This window comes from Tauraco erythrolophus, chromosome 9, assembly GCF_009769465.1.
Source record: "Tauraco erythrolophus isolate bTauEry1 chromosome 9, bTauEry1.pri, whole genome shotgun sequence".
Lineage (NCBI taxonomy): Eukaryota > Metazoa > Chordata > Aves > Musophagiformes > Musophagidae > Tauraco > Tauraco erythrolophus.
The window spans coordinates 33,619,246-33,644,672 of NC_141473.1; the positions used below are offsets into that span (position 1 = coordinate 33,619,246).

At 38.3% G+C, this 25,427-nt stretch overlaps 1 protein-coding gene across 2 annotated transcripts in view; it reads right to left on the reverse strand.

Moving 5' to 3' along the window:
• Positions 1-25,427, reverse strand: part of CCDC6 (coiled-coil domain containing 6) — a 53,513-nt gene that overhangs the window by 14,452 nt on the left and 13,634 nt on the right. For both annotated transcript variants that reach the window (XR_015222346.1, XM_086616750.1), the window contains exons 2-5: positions 17,885-18,034; positions 9,150-9,278; positions 4,055-4,158; positions 1,793-1,953 (exon numbers count right to left, since the gene is read on the reverse strand). Coding sequence is in view for 1 of the 2 variants with exons in the window: in XM_086616750.1 (XP_086472876.1) it covers positions 1,793-1,953; positions 4,055-4,158; positions 9,150-9,278; positions 17,885-18,034 (544 nt within the window). In the remaining variant the exon portion in view is untranslated. The remainder of the gene's footprint in view (positions 1-1,792; positions 1,954-4,054; positions 4,159-9,149; positions 9,279-17,884; positions 18,035-25,427) is intronic.

A 25,427-nucleotide genomic window follows, 5' to 3' on the forward strand; every position in this document is an offset into this window, starting at 1 on the left:
GTATTTTGTGAGGTTTTCTAATGTTTGAGCAAGTTTACAGTGAAGTCCTTGGTATTAAAAAAAATAAAAAAAATCACAATTCATCATGCTTTGTAATCACTTCTTTATGCACTTCTTTAAATATTTCTGTTTTAGAAGACTGTTCCCAAACTATCAATAATACACGATTTATCTCTGTTCTGTGGAAATATCACTTCTAAACGTAACAGTATCACTTATCTAAAACTATTATTATACCAAAACAGTTCCTAGACTAGAAGTAAGTGCTTCAGGAATACAAAATGTGCTACCAATATCAGAATTTAGTATGCACATCTTATTAAGTATTCATGTATAATCCTAGGGGTTCTCTAATGACCACATATTGCAAACACCAAACTGAAAACTGTATTTCAGGTTTATCTTCTGCTTGCAGGCTAGCACATCCACCACTTCTATCTGTATTGCTATTCATATTGCAGCTGTTTAATCTGTTCACAAAGAGTACTTTTAAACCTTATTTCTCTTATTTTCAATGAGAATTTTACTTTAAATGCTTCTAAACTTGTACTCTAAATCATAATAATTCAAAAAGAAACCACTTGAAAATAGTCAAGAATATCTGAAACGAAATTAATTAGGCCAGATTTGTACAGAGTGTACTTTAAATCTAAGGCCTTGCTCTCATTCTGAAGTTCAGCAAGTGAAGGCTGCAGTGCAGAATTGGCAAGTACAAAGATTAGCAGTCCTTATCTTCTTTCAACTGACATGAATTATGAATACCACAAACTTGCACACAAGGCCGCTGCAAAAGAGCACTCTCCCATCATCTCTGTCTTTAAGGAAAGCTGCTGCGCCTGGCAAGCTATTTCTCTAAACGAGGCTTGGCATGTTCTAGTTAGCCTGTCAAGGACAGCACACTAGAGGGGGAGAATATTGCCTGTTTCCCACTCACCGAATTCTTCTGTTTATGTGGTTAGATATCTGCTTACCTATCAATTGAAATATAACACTACTGACTAGGAAGAACTAGGCAGAACTGATGAAACTCGGATAGAAGCTTTAGATTTAGCACGAAGCAATGAAGGTTCGGCATTGCAAAGATCACAGGAAGGCGCAAGCGACCTTCCTGCCAGTTGAGACCATGAGCTCAGAGCTGTAGTCTCTTCTCTTGAAAGACGGGGCAGAAGCAGGCTTTCCACTTCTGGCCAAGGGTCCATGACACTTTTCCCAACAGAAACACAAGGATTTCTACACAACTATTTATTCTGTTCACCTTCAAAATGACCTTACACAGGCAAGAACAAAATAAGATTACTTCTTCTGCTATATGGTGAAGTCAAATAGCTGCCTGAACAATTAGCCTAACACAGTTACAATTATTTAAAGGGAGCTGCAATCGTTAACAAGTGACATTCTTACATACAACTGAACTTTATTTTGCTAGCTGTTAATTCCTTTAAGTAACTCTTAATTTTAACAAGACTTTTACAAAGTACGCCATAAGTATGTCTTGAAAAATCCTTATGTTGAAATATTGTTAAGTCTCTGAAAAAAAGAAAAAAAAGATACATTTTTTTCTACTCCAAAATACTCAAGAAATAGTTACCGATTCTTCCAGACACCCTACTAGTAAAGCTAAAAACCCAATGAACTGCAGTAGAAATACATCAACAAACAATAATTATGAAAAGGTTTTAACCCAAACCTGCCCTGTTTGTTCCTGCTTCTACCTTAAATTCCAACTCAGTGTGCATATAAAAATCTTACATTACACAAACTTAAAAAGATTTAAATCAAGTTGTTTACTCACGCTGTAACTGTGCCGCCCTCAGTTGTTTCTTTAACCTTTCCACTTCGTTCTTTAAAAATCTGATATGTCTCATCATATTTTCTGGAGAATCTATCTCCATTGATATGTCTCTGGGTGATGGCGGAGCAGATACTGGCTGGTCTAATTTCTCCTGCAAAATTCTGTATAAAAAAATAGTTCCAACTTTACCTTCAATTCTAATGAAAAGAAAACCCTTTAAATCCCCCAGAAAGCTACTGCAAGGATTCTGACAGCTATAAAATATTTATTTTAACTACTGGTTTTGGGGAGAGAATTTTGGGACGATTTATAATGCTTTCCTTTTTAACTCAAAATGACGAAAGGTAAAATTTGTTGTCCAAGCACAATGAATTTTCTAAAACATTCAGACATTGACACTCCGAAATATTTCTGCATACAGCTCAGGAAAAACAAATTCTGGACTACATATAGTTACTTCAATTTTATACTTAAACGCTACTTATTCCACAAAATCATTTCTAAGCAAATTCAATTAATCTCGAGTTTTTAATTTATGTTCTTAGAGAAAGAACACATATTCAAGATGAGTAAAGTATGTCTGTGGTGAAACACAAGCTTTTCTGCATTTCACCATCACCAAAAGAGAAAACTTCACAAGACATTTTCTGAAGCATAGTCAAATAGTCTCCCTTTTTAAAAAATAAAAATAATAAAAACTTCCAAACAGACAGGTATTCCATATAGTCAAAGTTTCAAGTACCTCTAATAATAACTGATTGTAAATTCAGGAGCAACGAACTTCTTTTATAATGAAATAACCACATGGTAGATAACATTACAAATTCTAAATGATGATTTTTGGAGTTAGCATATGATGTAGGCTCTGGGGTGATCTTCTAGCAGCCTTCCAGTACTTAAAGGGGGCCTACAGGAAAGCTGAAGAGGGACTTTTTACAAGGGCGTGTAGTGACAGGACAAGGGGAAATGGATTTAAACTGAAAGGGGGCAGATTTAGATTAGATATAAGGAAGAAATTTTTCACTCAGAGGGTGGTGAGGCACTGGAACAGGTTGCCCAGAGAAGCTGGAGATGCCCTATCCCTGGAGGTGTTCAAGACCAGGTTGGATGAGGCTTTGGGCAACCTGGTGTAGTGGAGGGTTTTCCTGCCCATGGCAGGGGGGCTGGAACTAGATGATCTTGGAGGTCCCTTCCAACCTAAACCATTCTATGATTCTACGTATTTTCAGCCTAAAAGCATGAAACTGTTCTTCACTAGAAACATGTTGATTGGCCAGATCCAACTCTGCCCAGAAGAGCTGGGACAGCACCATGAAAGCACAACTCTTTGCATGGCCTAGTATTCACACATACCATACAAAATGGTCCTAAAGAATGGTCTGACTCCACCATAGCTCCATGTAAGAAGGCACACAGACTGAGAAAAATTAAACCACAAATGGTTTGGCTTAAAGAAGGCTTTCAATCTAAGATGCACAAAAGTCCTACCAAAGGATAGGATCCCACTATGAATTTACCACTGCTAAGTATCACATGTAGATCTTCAGAGCACCTTCCACACAGCAAGGCTCTGTAAAATAAAACTACAAAACCTACAGTTCACCTAGGCTCAGGTGTTTTCTGAGGCCCCAGTCAAGATTCACAGAGTCACACTAACATAACTATCCTTAAACATGTAGAAGAAAACAAGGTATTAATCATTTCTTCTCTTCTACTGCCTCCCAAAAGAGAGTTCTTATAATATGGCACTAAAGAGAAGGTTGCTTTAATACATATTTTTAATCTTAGCTTTCCCACGAATATAAAGTCTCACTGTCTTGACTTCTATTGAAGAAGCAGCAGGAAGTCTCAATGACATGAGTGCACACTGCTGAGAAAAAGCTGAACTTCTGTTCGAGCAGAGGAAAAACCAAGAGCTTCTCATACAAAAAATACACTAAAACACCATGTTATTTTCTCTGGGCCATGAATATAAAGCTGACCCCAAACCAGAAGCTTTAAAAAGACTCTATCAGCAGTTGAAAAAATTCAGCAAATTCCTTTGAGCTTTCCCAGGTCATTTCTTATACTATTTAGTTTCATCTACTTTAAGCAATCAAGGATCTGGCATAATGTAAACAAGGAGCTTTAAAAATGGTTTAACTTCCAGGTTTTTGTAGATTAACCAACTTTTATGGACAGACGTGAACATATTTAATCCAGAACATAATGTATTAAATTATATCTCTCCCACAGCAACACACACACTGCAACAAGACAAACCGTTTTTCTGCTTCAAGCTTATCCATCCTCTTCCAGAGACGATTCACTAGTGCTTCTTGTTCTTGTTCCAAAGTATTTTCAAGGTCAATCTTCTCACGTCTTAGCTGGAGAGGAGAAATAAGCAACGAAAATTAGGGAAATATATTTTTTGCAAGGAACCATCATTAGGAAAGATCATTGCTATAACAACACCATTTTACATGACACTCTACGACAGCCAGGTAAAGGTAAAAAGAGACAAAAATCAGGCACAACACATCGGTCACAGAGCCAGTGAAAAAACAAGATTCAGGAGTTTCACAGTTGTCATCTCCTTCACAAAAAATTTTCTCACAGAACTTGTTGTCTCTGGCCAAGAAGGAGAAGTTTGAAATCTCAACAAGGGGTCACTGATGGCATGACAAGCCTATTCAAAGACATCTCTTCCATGCATCTCTGAAGTTCAAACTGAATTTACTGTTCACTACACCAACATTTACTCTTTTGAAAAGTATTTAGACTTTTTAAGTAGAAGAATCATAGTTAAGTGAGTCAGAAATGGAAGAGAAGAGAAACATTCACCTCATGTTACATAAAGGAGCAAGGTAACAAAAACAGTAAAGAAAAAATTATGTGAACCGCCTTAAGTGTTACTGTATCAACCCTTATTAGCAGAAACAAATGTATTTTCTATCTTAGCAAAGACTTTATAAAAGTACACACTTAACTTTACATTCTTCCCATTCACTTACTGTGTGAACAAACGTTTTTGATTCTACTGTAAGCTAATAAGGCAGTATTTTTCCCAGCCAAGCCTGAGTTAACACTCACCATTTTCCTGACTGTCAAATAATCCCACATTACAAAATGGAAAGACTGAAAAAAGACTAAGTGATTGCCTCGCACATTTACTGCATCACTGGGTGAAGTGCTTTACAGCATCTGAACCTGTAAGGGCTCTATGGTAACCACCATATATTGAGATACCCCAACAAAATTTAAACTCACACACTTCAGACAGCAGTGCAAGTTTAATGAATGTACAACCTTCTTCTTCAAAGCTTAGAGGAGTTAGTTACACACATACATTGATGAGTAACAGAGAATATAATTAGAAAAAGAAACACTGTTTAGTACATCTTTCCATGTCTGAGTTTCCAGATGTAAGGTCCCTCAACTGTTAACGTACGCTTCAATAACAGAGGAGTCAGGAGCAATATGCTTCAGCCTCACAGGAGGAATGAGAACTTGGATCCTGACCGACACTTCGCTCCCCACGCCAGCAGCAGCTGGAGTGTTACGGAGGCAAAGGGCTCAGCCCCAGGAGACACAGGGCGCTTTGCCCCAGAGCACTGCTCACTAGCCAGTTTGGCCAATGCTTGGGGCCGACAGCATTTAGAGGGGAAAAAGGTACACAAAACATTCTGGGAATCTGCACACCGTGCTTCTCCATTACCAACACACAGATCTTCACTGCATTGCATAGCTAGCTATACAAGCACCCGATGAAAGAGGTTTGACTGCAGATCACTACTTCTGCAGCAATGGTTTCTGCACCACTTCAGTGCAGCATGGTTTAGACTCACTTGCTCTGGCACAGTCCTGTTACGACTATGTTATTGATCTAGCACTAAACTGGCCCACATAAACATACTGGTGAAAATAAATCTATTTCATTTAATGGTAGGAAGAAGAGCACACTGGGACTTGCAGACAGAGTAAATCATTTATAAACTTGGATTTGAAAAATCTAAGATTACATTTAGTATTATAGCAACCATCACCAAGGCAGCAGAGTCCATTAATTAGAAATCTGCATGTAGGTGAGCATGCACAACGGCAAAGCCAGATCATCAGGAACAATATACAAATGAGCCTTGTGCTGTGCTCTGAAGGCTGACACAAACGCTCTGATGAAACACCAGAGACAATGGGTTGTGAAACAGAGATCTAAACCTCCACATTTCCAGCAATGTGAAAACACACTGGAAACAACTATCTTCCTTTCCTGATCTTGACGGTTGTCTCAGTTCCACCCAGTATCAGGATATTAAAGCTTTGAGGATGAACACCTTGAATTGAACCTACAGGAGAGGCAACTGCAGCATCTTGACCAGAACTGTGAATTCAGAGAATAGGTATGTTTTTTTTGTACTAGGTAGTTTCAGGTGTATATTGAAACGTAGACAACTTGAGTCAATGAATTTGTTAGGAATGTGATAATATTCTGAACTAAAATAAGCAGAATGAGATCATATCAAGACCAAACCAGCAGCTGTATCAATACTAGTGTCATTCCATATGGGTTCAAGGTTACATTTCAATCAAACATAATTTAATTTTTAACATCACAACAGGGAAACAAGGAAGTATTGCTTGCTTTTTTGGATCACAATCTTCCCTTCAGAGGAAGGGAAAAATTCATTTTAACTTTCTTCATGATCCAATTGTGTTTCTTAATGTCTGACTCTCTTTCACACGTACACTTACTTTACTTCAAAAGCAGCTAAAATACCCATTGTCTGTGTATTCCTGGATTACCGCTTCTTCAGTCTTCTTGCCAACTTACTAACAAGCACAACTGTTCCCTCCGGAAAAGGAGATCTTCCAAGTCAATGAAAGTTGAATATAATCTCTGCCTAAGCCCACTACCCCAAATTTCACTTCTCTGCTTCTCATCTGCCCCTTTCCCTTTGTAGCTTTAATTCTTTCCCGCTCTCCAAGACTCTTTTCAGAACATTTTACACATTTCATGTTCTCCTTTTAAAGAAGCAGACATAGGAGATGATTATTAGCAGTTTAGTTCTTATTTCTCATCTCCTAACTGCATCAATCCAAGTTTTCTCACCGTACTGTATGAAACAGAAAAGCAATTAAAAAGAGTAACAGCAAGACTACACAATCTTGGCCGCTGCAGGACAAAACTGACAGCTATTTACTTCCTTTCAAACCACTGAACTATAACACAGAACATTACTGCTCATTTTAACTGAGACATTCAGCTAATGAAATAGTCACATGTTGCCAATTTCTTCACTATTAGACTTCAGAGAAGAATGTTCTGCCTCTTCAAGCTGACTTAAGAAAACTAAGCTTAACAAATAAGCTTAATAAATAAGAAAACTAACTAAGAAACTCTGTCACATTTGAACTCTAAGATCCAACTTGATTTTTTATTTAGGAATAACATTCTATGCAACCATCACGGCAACAAACTGGCTACCTACCAATATCCTGTGGCACAAGCAGCTCAGATGAGAGAAAGTAAAGGAGGAAGGACACAAAGCATAGATAATTCATACTCCATATTTTAAAAATAATAGTTTAGTGAACATGTGTTGTAAATATCTGCTCACTGATTAGAGTGACAGATCTAGCAATGCAGCCCTAGATTATGTCCAAAGCATTGCAGAAGTACTCCTTTCACAGCTGTTTAAACAGGTCTCCCAAAGGTTACATTGAAGCATTGTGACTCTCTCTTCCTTAATTGCCTATATGTACAATAAAGGCAACATTGCTGTGCTCACAACTTTTGGTGGCTTCTTGCTAGGTATGGTATACGCCCCAAATGCTGTTGCTTCCTTCAACTGGCTAATTAGCACAGTAAGTTTGTTGTTTTTGTTTGGCTTTTAATTTGTGTAAGAGAAGAAAGTATGCTGAAGTTCAAAGTAACTTGAAATTTACTATATCTTACTGTAAAAGAAAACAAAGGTATATGTTGCATTACATATAAATATGTATGGAATTTCTAAGTAAGACTGAGAGTCAAATTTAACATCTTCATAAAGAAAGCAAGTTTTCAAGGTCAGATATTTGAGAAAAAGACCTCTGAGCTCCCGTGCTTTTTGAACAATTTATCATTCATATTCAAATGTAGCAACAAGTTTCAAATTTTATGATTTCACATGTCTGTCAGCTCAGAACAATGACACAAAAATAAATGCCATTAAGCTTTCAGCTGTGACTCATGCTAACATTTCAAAGATTAAAACAGCTTAATATGTAACCTTACTTTGCATTTTGATTAAGTGGTCACCACCACCACCTTGTGGCTAAGAGAGTTATTTCTATTTCACGTTAATTTCCATACTGATTAAGAATTTTCTGGCAACTACATCTTCCTACCTTTCTATTTTCCCGTTTGTTCCATAGATCTCTCCATACAGAATATTAGAATAAGAATCAAGAAAACTCATTTCATCATTAAGACAGTCATTAATTAACTTATCCACAATATCAACAGAAATAGGAATCATATAAAACTGGTAGAAATGCAGATTACCAGCAACTACAAAGTTCCACATCTGATGAGAACAGCAAAAAAAAAAAAAAAAAAAAAAAAAAAATCACAGAAATAATGTACTATATTTACACCACCCAAATTACTGGGCTTCCACAAGCCAGAAAAGCTGAAGTCCTCTAACAAGTCTGTATGTTTCATCAGTTTGCCTTTTAAGTCAAAAGGACTCCTATTAACACCACTGAGATGGTTTGATGCATGTGCCTAAAATTAGACATAAGAGCAGTCCCAATGTCTAAACTTCCAGTGGAAACATGACCAAAACAAGTGGTGTTTTATATCTGCAATCTTCGTAACTGTCTAGACAGAAAGGGAGTTGGATGTAGTCGAATCTCAAATCTTTTTAAGTATACACACAGCTGACATCTCACGGTTTGAGTCCTGTGCTATCCAAGCTGCCACAAAAAGGTGACCTAAAGCACAACGAGACCACGTACATACCGTTTACTGTTGTGCTTAACCACTGTCAAAAGTGACAGCCTTCCTCACCAACAGCATCAGAGTGGAAGCTAATGAAGAGCAACAAGAAGCATTACTTAAAAAAAATTGCATTTGCAAAACTCACAGCTGTCCACTGGATACGAAGGTCTGTGGTAAGGCTACTAAAAGTTAAAATGGCCATGAAAAAAAAATAACCAAAAGTTTCTCATAATAAATTATTGCTTTGAAAGTCAAACTGTCTTTTCTATATTCTTGATACCGCCCAGCTTCTTACATACTTAAAAAATGAAGTCAAATCTAACACAAGGGTGGGTTTTGTTGCTTTTTTTTTTTTCCTTGTTTTATAGTCATACAAATCTGAAAGTAAGGAGTTACCTGCTCCAGGGTGAGCTGCTTCGAAATTGTATCATTTTCCAGTTTTTTAATCTTCTTCATCAGTTTGTTCACTTGAAATTCCTGTTCCTGCTCTAAATGCTGCTCCAGTTCAGCTTTCTCATGCTGCAGCTAAAAATTCAGAAGACACAGAAGTATTTTAAACACACAAATAAAAGTAAGAAACCTTACGCACCTTTTATATGTTTACTTGCATGTTTATTCTTACTGCACATTAGATTTGCTACTGATAATTCTTCTCAAAAGACTTCAAAATGCACAGTTCAACCAACAACCCTTCAAAAAGCATCATTTTAAATATTTGAAAATGTAGTTTACTTCCATCTGCTTTGTAAATGGAACACAGTTTAATACAGTCAAATCAAAATAGATACATTATATATAACATGAAATAATTATAGACATTTCAAAAGTCAAAAATCTATCATAATGTTCACAAAAGCATTAATTTTAATCTAAATGCCTCATCTCAAGAGCATCCAAAGCATAAAACAAATAAACAAAGCATAAAATGCAGGTCTTAGCACTTCTTTCTCCCAGGCAGCTGAAAGCTTAAAATCATGACTGAAGTCATACTACTGAAATTGCTGTGCAACAAGATAAAAAAAAAAAAATCAATTTATAAATAAAATAAATCTGATTTCTATTCCTATGCTATGAAGAATCAAAAGATTTTGATGACAAAACACTGGTTATTTCAAATCAATGTCATAAATTTTCTTAACACTCAAGGGAAAATCTTTTTCGGTTAATATTTACAGTGAAGAAAATCTTTACTCAAAGCTCTCAAGCAGATGGAAACAAACAAACAAAAAACCCCAAATGAACCCACATTTTAACATAAATTATGACTTCGAGCTGAGTCACTTTTAACACTGAAGTCAAAATCACAATGGAATCCCTCTGAGATAGGGATCCAAGTCTTCCTGCAGCTAAACCAGTGTGACTGGCACCATGGTACGAACATGTGATTTGACTCAGGGAAAAGCAAATGTCACCAAAAGACAATGGTGTAATCACACTGTGCTCTCTCCATCCACTAAGAATTGCAGGCACTTTTTCCCACCTGCTTATTTTGTACCCCAGTTCTTCTGGCTATCACATAATGATACGTAACATCATAGCGTTTAAATGTGTGAGGAAAGCCTGAGGAAATGGAGACACACCCCACAGTCAGGGACACAAGTCGAGGTTGCTGGATATCCACGGTGAGGAAACGTACTTTGATTTTAAAACAAGCTAAAATGGCGAGTTCATTAATTCAGTTCCTTTTGCTGCCATTTAGAGACAAGATGGTCTGTGAAGTGCAGCCTGGCAGAGAGTTCAGAGCAGAAAGGCTTGTGTGGAGAGAGCATCAGGCAGACAGGAACTACCTGGCAATATACACATGGGAGAAGTTTGCAGTTTGACTGTGTTTTCAGGGCTTATCAATTTGGAGAATTTGTTTTTCGCAAATTAAAATAACTACCAGAATAGTAATTAAAAAAATGAATGAGATTTATTCATTTCACTTACTAAATTACAGCACATTTTACAAAACCCCTGACATTCACCGAAATCCCCATGCACTGGAGGAAGCCACCTAGACTCCAACACAATAATCACAGACTAACATGGCGGCTCCTGATCAAATGGTTAGGAAATTTTGTTAGACTGCCTAGTTGGAAATAAAGCCATTTCATTTCTCATGTGAGAATACACAGGGCTGCTAAGTGAGACTGGAAGAAAAATGTATATTCACACTTCTAAATCAAAATACTGTTTGTGTTGTTTGATAATCAAAAATTTGAAGTTTCTTATTTCAGTATTGCATTTATGCTTGGTTGTAAAAAAAACCAGGTTTAATATGAAAAGGATGTTATTCAGTTTATAACTTCGTAAACCCCTCTCCTGTCCCTCCCCACCCCTAGGCAGCAGGCACAGTTTCAGACTGAAGACAGCCAAAGAGCTGAAGGAGCAGACAGCACGTGGATCACCTTGAGTGCAGCTCAAGGTACTTGCTGCACTTTCATCGATTTTCATTTTGCTTCATTAAAAAAAGCTAGATGTTTGGGTTTTTTTTTTTCCACCTAGCTAAAAACTGAGACCAAAGCCCGTTGCTGTAATCAGCATATATTTGGTTAGCAAATCAAACTGTGCGCAAAGGCACACAGCCAGCATCTCTTGCTCAGCCTGAGGACAGATGCTGCCAAGAGAAAGCGTGCCGTTGGGAATGGGAACCGCGAGCACTTGCAGTCCAGCCAGTCAGGGAGACCACGCAGCCCGATGAAGGCACCGCAAGCCAACTTAACAACAAATACTGTTTTCTCGCTCTTGTGCGCTTCATGCAAACACAACTACCGTGTTATTTAAAACAAACTGAGCTGCAATAGCACAGTCTTGCTAGTCAAATCATTTCTTTTAAAGTTTGCTGGAATTTCCATCACAGGGGAGCTGATGTGCAGAATCTACTAAACCCTACCTTGGGAGTGTGAACATAATGCAGCCGAAGGACCATTCCAGCTGATCAGAAAGCTACTAAATGAAGCCAGAAAAGATCTACTACGTTAATATCTTCCATTCTGATTTTAACATAAATACACCAGAAAGCAAAGTGACTGGGAATAAAAAGAAACCCACAAACCCTTTCCCCTTGAGTGCTAAAAGGGATTACAACATGAAAGCCCTCTCGGACATCCTGATGAACCTACTTTACTGTGCTTCTCCCCTTCACCCTTTCAGCTTCATTATTCAAAGTGGGAGAAAAATACTAATAACACTAATCTGATCTAGGTGGTCCTGCTCCGGCAGAGGGATTGGACTAGATGATCCTTTGAGGTCCCTTCCAATCCCTAACATTCTGTGATTCTGTGAACACACCCCAAAATACAAGTTGATGATGTCTGTCACTCATAATTGTGTAAAATATTTTTTCCCTTTTATTGGCTTTGATCGCAAAAGCAAACCAAAGCAAAGAAAACCAGCTAATGCTGAAACCCTAACGCTGAAAAACATAATAGCTAACAGTGAGAAAATATCCACTGGTAAAACACTGGTGGATAATGTTTATTTTACTTAGTGAAGTAAGAGAGTATTTTCAAACTGTTTTTAATTACATGCAATTATAGTAACAACTGTTTACAGATACACCTACAGCTGCCAGCTAAAGAGAAAGAAAAACCGTGTTACAACGTGTCACCTTGAATGTAATGTCTTATAGAAAACTGTAGGAGAGATACTGGGGCAATTTTCAGCTACCGAAGACCAGAGATGGGTTCAGTGCAAGAGAGACAGTAGTTTAAAGTGAGAATGGGGCTATCAAATACAAAGCAGCAGAAAGAGTGCATGCTTTAGTTCAGGTAAGTCCTATACAACTACAGTAATATCCTTCTCTCTCTGCAGAAATAAGTTCCCTGACACAATGCAGGACCACATTTACCTTACTTCCTTACTGTACTGGCTTATTCTGGGACAGCAGAAAGTGTTTTTTATGAAATAATGGAGCTAATGGATGAAGTTTCCCCTTAAAAAAAAACAAGCCTTCATTTATTCCCCAGACTATGACCTTGTACATCATACTGACAGCCTATTTTTAGTACTCCAGCCCTCAGAAGTTGTCCAATTCCTCCTTTGCTGCATCCTGAAAGTCTTATTTATTAACAAATTTGTATCAGCAGTTTGTCTCCTCTTTCTGTCCAGATGTTCATCAAATAAATGATAGATGAGCTGACTGCTTATTCCGCACTATCACATTTGCATCCTCGAGCTGACACATCGTATTTTGCAGAGCAGGAAGGGTAATAGCTTATGTTTACAGACTTGTAATTTTTGAAAGAATTGTGAAGAATCAGACTTGCATGAGAAATAGTTCTGTACAGCCTCCCAATTACTTAATCTGCCTGACTGCACATTATGCTATTATCTTGGCATGTCGTAACATTTTACTTTCAAGGACAGATACTTGGACCAATTTGTACTTCCAAAAACATACAGGCATTGAAAAAAAAAAAAAAATCTGTATTTGATTTTGAAAAGGACTGTTGCGCAATTTAAAGAATAATTGACTTTGTAAGTTCAAACAATATTTAAAATTATTTACTCTTTTAAGCAGGCTTGTTTCGCAAAAGATGAATTTTCAAGGTTTACTACTTTAAGTTTCAAACCAGTAACTCAACAAGTCCATGGCCACAGCTGCAAGAACAGATCCTGCATCAAAACACTTCTAATGATACTGTGCAAAATATTACTATCATTCTACAATGACTAGAGATTGAGGAGTCTACATGGTTTCAAACTTTCCAGAGACTTAGTCAGGTAGACAAAAATATATTTACAGTACGTATATGGAAAAACATAGTGAATGAATACAAAGCTTATAAGAACTTTATCAGGAATGTATGTGATGAAAAACTTGTTTACTCCAAAATCTCTGTTGAGATGCATGTGCTCCTTCATCTCCGCAGCATTCAGCCTAGAAAATTAAAAATTATGCTAAACAAAGGAAATTTAACTAGTAAAAGCATACACTTATTTATCCGGCTTGTAGAGGCAGTAAAAGCTAATGCCATACAGTTATAAACAGGTATTATCAAGCAATGGTATGGCACCATAAAGCCTGGCAACAGGAAGACAGCACTATTCCCGTGAAAAAAGACCTTCTTTTATGTGCTACTGTGCATGTTTAGAATAAGTCTGGCACACAGTAAAATGTAAGCAATTAATTTTTACAATATTGAAAACCTGATGCCACTCTGTGTTTTATAATAGTAATGCACATCATGCTGAACTGAGAAATTCTTGCTAGGCTGTCAGCGAGGAGCGCTGCAGCTCATGCTCTGGCAGACAGCTTTCACATTTAAAACGTTTTACCATTCTGGGAGCTCATTCCAGATGTCACTCTGAATGTGATGCGTAAGCCCTTACAAATGTGACAAACAAAGGTTTGACAAAGCAAAAAACACACAGGCACTATGAAAAAGGTCCCCTCTGTTAGGTGGCTTCCAACTGAATAACATGGCAGCAGTTCTGACACAGGCACAGACTAGTAAATACTTGAAAAATTAAGAGACTACATTATCATATCCAGCTTACCAGAATTATACCCCTCCCTCCATTTCAAAAGGCAAAGTCTTAGACAAAACAAGTTCACATGCTTTTTTTTTTTTTTCCCCTCCCTTAGTTATACAAAATCCAGGAAGCCATTTGATGCACAATGTCTGACAGCATGAATTTTGAAGTCTAGTTCCAAGTCAGACCAATGTTGCCTGGCAATCACAGAGGTTAAGAGTTTAATTAAATAGCAAAGAACAGTGGAGCAACCAATTACTGCCCACACTTCCACTGAAGACTACTGTATTTCTGGTTAAGTCATCATTCAAAGTCCATCCATCTAATTTAGCTAGAATTCTCTCCAGAGCAAAGATACCGAAAATGGAAGTGGGCATTTATCAATCCATTATTAGCCTTATACCTGCCTCATCAGTCTTGCATCCTCTAATAACGACAGAATTGCTACATTCTAGTAGGTAATGGTAAGTATTGGCAATGACAAATCTCAAAGAAGTAAACTGTAATTATCTTAACTTTCTGTGTCTGAAAACATTACTCAGAGGAATTTAACACTACACCTGTGTAATGGGAAGAGCATCCCAAACTAGAAAAGATGTTGTAATAAATACTAAGTTGACCATGTGACGTGTGCTAATTATGTCCTCTTTTCCACAAAACAAGTTTCTCTGCAATATCAGGAGTTTCTCTTATCAGATTTTTTATCTTGCAGCCTACACAGGTATAATTTCCAGAATTCATAATTGAAGAATCAAATTTTCCAAACAACAGATAAGCTTTCAGGAAACAAAAATAAATGTCAATATTATTTTCAGTTCTTTGCTACAGAAGAAAATTGCCTGCAACTCACCAATATTCTAATATCAGCTTACTAAATCCATGATCACTATAGAGACAGAAAATCATATTTGTGGAAACATACAGTAATATTCAAATGTTTCCTAATTCTACAGGTAAACTCTTTAGGGAAAGGGACCATTTCCTTTGCGTAACTACTAAGCTGCTGAGCATGTTACTCGTGTTTAGGAGAATACATTACTATACATTTTTGGCATTTCACATCAAAGACATAATCAAGCTACGAAATGAGATCTGCATTCAGCATACACACAGAGTAATAATTTTAATACTAAGTTGTTTGCTTTAAAACAAACAAACAAATCCTCCACCTGTGATGGAAGTCTTGAGCCACTGCAAAGGTACAAAAAGTCATCCAGATGTATGGACTACAAAACCTGCTGATCAGGCAGATTCCTCTGACACAGATTAAAATACACTTTGCACTAGAGGTCTGACATTTCCCTTATCATCATCTCCTCTGTGCCCTGCAGTGAACAGGTGAACCTGTAAGCACTCGCCCTTCACAGCCACAACTGCTACCAACACCAACAGGATGCTGACAGCTGTTCTCTTTTTCAAGTAAGCTGGGTTAGTATTTAGATAGAGGACAAACACAATTCACTTCCAAAAAGTGCTACCTAATGATGCTGCGAGAAATTACACAGCTTTAGGACTAACAATTTGGAACACAGGTGCATTTTAGAACTGTCACCTTTTAAAATCTTCTGGATGACACGACCACATTTATCAAACGCTAGATGAGCCTTATAGGAAGGCCACATGAAAAGCAGTGTAAGGCTGTAGGCTGAGATACTGCTTAATAAAATCAGGTGGTGGTCAGAATTTTACCTCCATACTATTGTAGTTATGGCTATATAGTTACTTCCTTTCAGCAGAAGCTTGCAGCTTACCTACTGAAAGCTGGGTAAAATTTACGGGATGATGCTGAATCCAAAACTGAGGATTTTCTCCAAATGGCTACAAAAGGCGAGAATAATATGTCACCAGTTTTACACTTGCATTCTGTTTCAGATATACATGCTTCTCTGAAACTTTCTCTCACTAGTGAAAATGAAGTTACACCTTTTAAGGGTTTCCAACGGATAAATAGCATAATGCCCTTGCATTATTTCGTACATTACAATAAGGCACTCCCTGGACCACTTTGAGAACAGTAGATTTCTAGGTTTTTTCCTAGATACTTTCTGAAAGTCTATAGCAGAAAAGAATACAAATTAATTGTATTTTAAGGTTCACAAGAAGTTTATATTTCTAACGTGTGAACCTATTTTACATAAAATTAGTAATTTAAGAGCTGTTAAAGATACTTTACTAAAGCTAAAGATACTAAACAGCTTTAAAGCAGTCTCCGATGAACTCCAGGAAAAAGGCTAAGCATAGTTTAAGCAGTTACTACATATAGCAATTTAGTTGCTGCAGAACTTGTGCAGCACGAATTTGTGTGCAAGGTCATGATATGAGTTCAAAACCCTTCAGTCAAATCAAGTCTAATTCATGCTTTTACTTTTACAGTAAGTTTTACTTTGCTCTACACAATACACAGTACACTAGTCCCAAGTAGCCCGGTTCTGCAACCGATGTCTACACACCCCTTTCAATTAAACAACATTGTTCAACATACCATTTTCTCCCTTTACAGGAAGAGACATTAATAGAAAGCTTTTTCTATAGTGATAGCTACATCTTACTTCATTTAGAAAAGAACACTCAATACCTCTATTTTACTGCCATCTGCTTCTCTATTTTTCATAAAAATGTACGACTTTGAGAGTAACTGTACGTCTTACTCAGAAACACTCTTGTTAGTCCTCAAGAACAGCAAGGGGAAATAGTAATACCAGACTGAGGATATTTTGTCTTGATCCTTAACTTACTACGTGATAATAGGCATCAAATAGACAAAGTCATGGAAGTCTCAGTTTTCAGAAACAAGGGTCAGACACGATCAGCTCTAATGTTTCCAAACAGTATGTTCTCTAACTGCAAGGCTAAACATGCCTTAAGTCTCCAGCTGCAGAACATAAGAAATGCTTACAAAATACAAATCAGGTCCTTTAAAACTTCTAAGTTTTTCATGACAAAGCTTATAAGTAAGGGCATGAAAAAAGCCAAAGTGGATCACCCCAAACATCCACCTAACTCCGTATCCTTCCTACAGAGGCCAAAAGCAGGTATTTAGCCACATCTATTGGAACAGGACAAGCATACACAACACTTCCAACAAATACTTACCTGCTTTCCGAAAATTAGCAACTTGGGTAAAGAAAGAAGTTTCTCTGCCATAAACTGTCCCAGCATCTTCAACTTTTTACTTTTAGTACCTGACTGGCGTTAGCGTTTTAATTCAAGAGAAGAAACTGTTTTGTTAAAAGTATGGATATACTTACAGATAAAGTTTCTTTCAAGCATCACTGCGCATTCTTGTACATAAAGTTTAACATTTCAGGACTCCTGTTAAATATCAAATACTCCAGAAAAAAGTGTCTGTTTCACTAACGTTTTAAATTAACCAGTAACTCTCTTTTGTACGACAGTTAACATTTACTTTAAGCTACATCCATTTATTCGCATCTGTATATAAACTTTCAGGTTCTCAACACTATTAGTTTGCATCTGCAAACTTTAAAGTAACATATTAAAAAACCTCTTAGTCGTTAAGTCGCTTGTACTTTGCCTTTATCAAGTGTCAGCTTTACAACAGCTACAGTCTGACCACATGCCTCTCTGACTGCAGTCACACCAACAAAAAAGTTCAGCCACCAATCAGTCCTGAGGCTCCTAGGAGAAACATCAGTAAAGGCATCAATTACCTGCATCAGTTTTCTGGAGAGCTCATTAGTGAGAAATTCCTCTTCCTTTTCATAGTTTACTGCAAGTGTTTCTTTTTCTTTCTGCAGAGCTTGAATCTTCTTAAATAGAGTATTACTGATGAATTCCTCTTCCTGCTCTGCCCTTGCTTGCTGTGAAGTAAAGACATAGTTTTAAGAAAAGAGGGAGCAAATTTCCACATTAAAAGCTTCAATTATTCCATTCCCCTTTAAATACCCTACACCTCTTTTTTTAACCTTGCCCATCATCCCGGAGAACAGTAGGCTGCATCTGAGTGCTGTTACCATCCCGTTTCCTAACACAGCACCTTTCGCCCTTCTTCGTTCCCCATCTTTAAACTTGGCAAATTACACCGGTGCTTTAAAGTGGTCTCCCGCCAACCAAACGCACACTCCCCAACCTTTTAAACTTTATAAAAGCATTACTGATTCACAGATACCTACTTTTATCAACTCTATTCTTAAAACCAAACTCCTCTCTAAACGTTCTCCATTGCAAGCTGAAGCACAGCTCAGACTGCTGCATTCAGCACCGTGCTTTCCTTCCAGATCCGTTAGACTGCAGCCCTGCTTTCTAGGAGTCAAATAATGCATTTATTCTATCACCCAGATATGCCTTGCTTTTAAGCCACAGGCAGAATGGCTCATCTCATGAGGATTTCTATCCAACCTCCAGCCCAGGAAAACAGTCACTTACGTTACTTCTCAGAACTGTTACTGTCATTTCCCTACATACATCATCAACTTTTAAAAAAATGCCATGTGGTAGCTTTACCCTGAGAATTTCCAAATTTCACAAGAGGAGAGCTACTCTGAACATCTCCCCCATGAAGAATCCCTAGAGGAGACAATTTCTATTTTAGCTCTCCTCTGGCACCCAGGCACTGCTCCACAGAAAGCCAGCCTGTGAGTGAGCTCCCTACAGTTCAGATGTTTGTATGTTTTTTTTAATGTACGTATTGGTAACTTGGTAAATAGAACACAGAAGTTATCTTTTGGAAGTCTGCTCTAAAAGGCCACGAAGGGTATTTCATATGGACAAATGAAAGAGGACAGCTACAAACTGGTAGAGCCAATCCTTAATCCCACAGTCCAAACAGAGACCGAAACAACAGAATGACAGAAATACAGAAATATATAACCCCCAAGCCACTACCTTTAACAAACAAGACAATGCAGTGTTGAGGAGTTTTCTTTCTCTGCAATAAAATCCACATCACTTGAACTGCAGATTCATGATTTTCCCTGATTCTAATAAAATGATACCAGCTTATAGATTACCATGTGCAAAGGTTCAGTAAGTTTTCCTTCAGTAAAATTCGATAGAGGGAAATTTAAGAACTGAAACAGATGCGTAACTAGAGTTTTACTGAAAGCTTAGCTTCCATAATGTTCTGCTCAAAATGTGCCAAAATAACCATCTCTTTATACATACTGTACAGTGGAAAATGCTCGAAAGATTTCATTATGTCAGTGATCTTGTAACTGGAACGATATATTCCCTAGTAGTCCAAGAGACAATGACTTAAACAGAGACACCTTCCATGCCTACAAGAAAAGTTACTCAAAGAACATAAGTGCTTTTATATTTGATGGAATAATAGGACAATTGTAAATTTTTCCTCATGATATCACCAGCATCATGAAATCTGAAGTGGTTATTTGGAAACTTCCCAGTTGAGTCCTCCTTCCATCAAGTCCTCTTCACATCTTTATCTCTGCTTTCTTGTGTCTTCTCCCATCTCTATCGCTTTCCTTTCTTGGCCTTTTCCTACTATCTATCTATCTGCCACCAGCTCCCTTCTCCCTGTCAGCAGCAGAGCTGGCACACAATGGGAAAAAGGGAAAAGGGAAAAGGGAAAAAAAAGGGAAAAGGGAAAAGGGAAAAGGGAAAAAAAAGGGAAAAGGGAAAAGGGAAAAGGGAAAAAAAAGGGAAAAGGGAAAAGGAAAAAAAAAGGGAAAAGGGAAAAGGGAAAAGGGAAAAAAAAGGGAAAAGGGAAAAGGTAAAAGGGAAAAAAAAGGGAAAAGGGAAAAGGGAAAAAAAAGGGAAAAGGGAAAAGGGAAAAGGGAAAAAAAAGGGAAAAGGGAAAAGGGAAAAAAAGGGAAAAGGGAAGAAGGGAAAAAAAAAAGTAAAGGTAAAAAGGGGAATAAAAAAAAGGGAAAAAGGGAAAAGGGAAAAAAAAAGGAACAGGGGAAAAGGGAAAAAAAAAGGGAAAAGGGAAAAGGGAAAAAAAAAAAGGGAAAAGGAAAAGTGGAAAAAAAAAAAAGGGAAAAAGGGAAAAGGGCAGAAAAAAGGGGAAAGGGAAAGGAAAAGGGAAAAGGGAAAAAGGGAAAAGGGAAAAGGGAAAGCGGAAAAAGGGTGAAAAGGGAAAGGGAAAAGGGAAAAGGGAAAAGGGAAAAGGGAAAAGGGAAAAGGGAAAAGGGAAAAGGGAAAAGGGAAAAGGGAAAAGGGAAAAGGGAAAAGGGAAAAGGGAAAAGGGAAAAGGGAAAAGGGAAAAGGGAAAAGGGAAAAGGGAAAAGGGAAAAGGGAAAAGGGAGGAAAATAAAGGTCTGGCACAGTTTATTAGCTTAGGAGCTTAGGTCCTGCACAGCACCTCCTCTCTAATGTTTGTTCATTTCAACAGCAAAGAACTGTTACTTCAGCATGTTCAGCACTGGTATTACGACTTATCATCAAGACAACATAGAGTTGTCCAAGAACTCTGAAGAAATGCTAAATTGTCAGCTCACATCTCAGAGGATTCAAACTGAAGGAATCTAACCGATCTCAACAACATCACCTATCACTTTCTAAATGTGCCTTTACTTAGAGCTACTAACAATCTTACATCTTCAGTGACGTTTCGGAACAGAGTAAACAAGTCAAATTGCAAGGGTTCTTTGTCCTCAAATCGTTAAAATTCATGCATGCTGTTCCAAAATCAACTCCTCCGTTGCCTTCACTACACAGGATTTCTACTGGTGTCCGCTTTTCAATGATTCAGACAGTAAAAGACAGCAACACAGACCAATCTTACCTAAAAAAGAATCGAGTGTTTCTACTTTGATTTCTGTTCATCTCTAACTTGCACAATTTGTTCTGCTCATGCTTTGCACCAACCAAAAGCTCTAAAATCACATTATTACAGCATGGAGCCCGCACAACAACACCTCGTAGCCAGATCCTAGTGCTACATTAGTGACGGGTGCTTAAGCCAACGTGGACACGGGCTGCCAAGATGCCAGCCCACTCCCAGCCCAACAGCAATGCCCCTCCTCTGTGCTTGCACAGGTGCTCGTGTGGCCAGGCAGCAGGCCAGCGCAGGCAGGAGACACCCAAAAAATAATCCTTTCCCTTCCTCCCGTTTTTCTTTCCTGGATCTGCTTCCTAAACTGGTGTACCACCCAGGCAGAGTGCTGGCATGCGGAAACTAAGAATGAACAACCACAATTCAGACCTGTTTAAACTGCTCTGCAACAACCCCCTCTGCCTACACCGGGTAGGACGTCGGCTAGCGTTCAGCTGGCTCAGAGGAAAAGCTGAGTGTGATGACATCTGCCTCCATTATAGAAAGAATACATTTCTCCACTGAACAAACAACAGGAACCCTATAAATTTAAGTCTCCTTCCCTTTTCCCCTTTAATTCTCTTCCCCATTCCCTGGGGGTGGGGGAGGGTGAGCAAGTGGCTGTGTGGCTTTTAGTTGCCAGCCGAGGTAAACCACAACAATCCAATAAGAAAAATTTGTAATTATTGTGGTCAAGACCATAAATGGCAAAGGCTATCATGTAACTTTGCAGGGAATCAAGAATGAAGTGGGGGGAAAATAAGCACCTCATGCACATAAAACACACAAAACCTCTCCTATTTTCTAGGAAGAATAATCCCATTATTTCTACTGCATGTGAAATCCTGATCTCTAGCAGAGCTGTCGCGTGAAGCGTTGTAAAAAAGCGGTCCTTGGGAGCTTAAAATCCAATGAGGTAATTTCAAAAGAATTAAGAAACATATTTCTCCTAAACTTTTATATAGTAACTGAGCATCATATTAGGAACTGAATCTCATTAGAAGTTATTTTCCACATGCTGCACATACCAGCATAAACTCTGAAAAGTTCAGTGTTCTGCACTCAGTTGTTCTTCCTGTATATTTATCTTTAGCAGACTCAGTTCACACTGCTAGATTTCCCTCTGCCCTCTTGCTTCAAGCACACGCAGCAGCTTCTGCTTACGGTGGGATGCTCTCTTTCTGGACCATACCCCTACCACACTGCTCTAGGGGCACTATTTTAGGAATCGGTAAAATCCAGTATTTCTCATGAGGTATCAGCTTCAATACAGTCAAATAAAATAAAATTAAAATAATACTAAAAAAAAAAAAATCACAGCTCTCTACACTCACTTCTCCGCTCAGTTGGTTCTTTTAAAAGCTTCACAAACCTTCCTGATAGTGCACAGTAAGTATGCACGTTCAACAATCACAATTAATACCTACTCCTTAGTCAGCAGCAGTACAAAATTATCAGTGATCTGACATGATAAGTTCTTGCATTTTAGTTTTAGCTCTAACTTCAGACACAATCTCAGTAACAAGTGTTTCCCACACTGCTCCAGTCACCTCCGCTCAGCCACCTGAAAGCCTGATGATGCCAAGCACGCTTGGCTTGCATGCTGACAAAGCATCACCTGTCTCCAGCGGCATCCAGAGCAGAGGTAACACTAGATTTCTGGGGATATTGTTGGAAACAGCCTACCAAGCACAGTTTTGATCTAATCCACTCTTGGAGGTCCCTCATCTTTAAGGCAAGAGCCACTATGACCCCTTTACCATTCATCCATCATCTTACAGTGCAATCTCTGTTGACAGGACCCCAAGGCCAACATAAGCCTGCAGATGGAGCCGAAGAGCAGTTTAATCTGGTTGCTGTACACAAGAAACTCAATCTTTGCTACTGAATATAGACTGAAAGGTTGGAGCGGCTTCGGGAAGAGATGATCTCAGTTGCTGCACGTTACGCTGAACTAAAGCTGTCACTTCAGAAAGCAGCCGTTCCAAAAGTCCTACTAAAAAAATATGATGAGGTAAAAAGAGAGTGAAGAGCAGAAAGTTACAACGGCATGACATGATTTTAGAATATGCAGTTCTTGCATAAAATAAAACCCAAGTTTCCCAATTCTCCTGAAGTACACACTCCTCCTCTGGCAGTACTAACTCAAGTTACTGCTCTGGCCATACCTTCTGGCACCGGTTTAAAACGGCACGGAAAACTACTGGTCTAGAAATGAAATAAATATTCCAGTGAGTCGATACTGTTCCCTTACAGAAGGAACTTTTACACTGCAGTTCTCCCAGGCTGGAGCTACTTTTTCCTACAAACCTTCCAGTTGCACCTGAAATGAGCACGCTGCGTGCAACGTGCGTTTCAGACAAGGAGAAACACGGACCACCACAAGAACAGTAACAAGCCAGCAGTAACTCAGAGACCAAGGGCTCCCACAACTGCCAGCTACCACGACTGCCCCGCAGCGCGCTGCTGTCCGTACGGGCTGAAGGACAAGGAAGTTCTACCAAAGTCCCAGTGTGATGTGGGTGGGGGCAGCTTTGTCCCTGAGTAAAGGTACTGTTTCAGCTGAGTGTCCTGTCTGCAGAGAAAAGAGAGTGAACGCTCTCGCAGTTAAAGCGGTGAGCTAGAATTCAAGTTCTGGGTTCAATTTGTAGTGTGATTTCCCATTTAGTCTATGGCAAGCCCCAGAGTCAACTCCTCAGTTCTGACACAAAAGTACTTTTTTCTTTTTCATTCTTTTTTTTTGCCTTTTCCCTTCCTTAAGATGCATTTTCAGGAGTAATAGAGCTACACAAATAGCAGAACTGTGTATTTTTATCTTTGGATATATAGTATCTCCTGGAAGCCCCATAGTTTTGGAAACAAACAAACAAGCAGTAATACCTTGGTATGCTTCCTTCAGAACCCCAAGCTGACGGGCCTTTTTTTTTAAAAAAAAAAAACAACCACAAAACACAAACCTGGTACATGAGGAAGAAAGGAGTTTGTTTGTTTAAAAAAACCCAAACAACTTACAGGCTTACCAGATGTTATTTTCAAAACACAGTAATGGAGGAAAAAAAAAGAAATCACTATTGAACCTCAGCCTGATAACTCCAACTACTCTAAATGTTACCTATCATGTACATTAAAGCCACATGCAGAACTGCCTCAAAACACAATTCCTATTACATTTCAGCTGTTCAGTGTTCAAACACAGTTCCTTTTAATTTCCATTTATAGTTGGAAATTCTCTCTCCCTTTCACCCCCCCCCCCCCCCCTTTTTTAAAAGGTCAATTAGGTTTTGGCTGGACATGTCAAAATGCTTCTGTCACAACACTCCTCCTGCCAACTCCAGTCACAGTAAGTTTTTCACTCCATGCCCACCAAGCGATCCAGCATACTGCCGTACGAACCCTCAACAGCCACGGACCAACAGGAGGAACGAGCCGAGTCAAACGACATAAGACATACATTTTTCTCCCAAGTCAGTTTTAACCACGATCAAGTATTTTCAGCTCAGCATTACTCACGCAGCCTTATGAGACCTTCTCTCAAAAATTCAGCTACCTTCAAGACCCGGGTGCCTACATGTTATGGTTTGGGAAGCCACACAAGGCACTTTAAAAGAGCCCTCAGAACCAACCAGCTTCCTAAACACAAAAGTTCAGCAGTATCCATACATGCTAAATAATATCTAGCATTAGCAATCAAGTAAACTGTTTGATGGTATGCAATTCCATTCCTCTTTAGATTTGTAAACACTTAAAATAGCTTCTCTCTCTGCATTTTGATCTTGACCTGCAAGTTTTGCACAACTGAAAACACACAAGTGGTGAAAATGAAATAATCAAGTTATGAAAACAAGCTCACTTCACAAACATAAAAATTTATAAAATTAATGCACTTGGTTCATTATCAACAAGGTATAACAAGCTATATGAAATTCATAATTAACACAATCAATTCCTGAATTTACTTAAGTAACTTAAAAATCATTTAAATGCCTTTCTTCAAAACAGACAAAAAAAATTAGAGTGTACTCTCCTCAAGGGTTTTTATTAGATCGAAATACTGACATTAAATAGCTAATATGAATGCAGCACTTGAAAAAGCCACATTTTCTGTGACGAAGAAAATGTCGAGACTGGGTCTAGAAAAAGGTATCAAACCTCAAATAACTTGTACTTAGCAGTTTAGCCCTGACCACACACAGTTATGCAAGTCTTAATGTAATTAAAGACTATATGGTAATAAAGCACCACAAAGGAAAGGTAGTAAGGTTGCACAGGCAAACATTAAACATTTCCTATTTTGAGCGTGCAATGTTATAACCTTAACAATCTGACTATTCACTAGACACATGCTTTATAGCACTTATTTTTCAGTCACGTAAACACCATCATGTAGAACAAGCTCCCAGACGGTTATCAGGGCTGGAGTGTCTGCTCCCAGCACACAAGAGCTGTAACCTGAGCCAACAGAAGTTACAGGCCAAGGC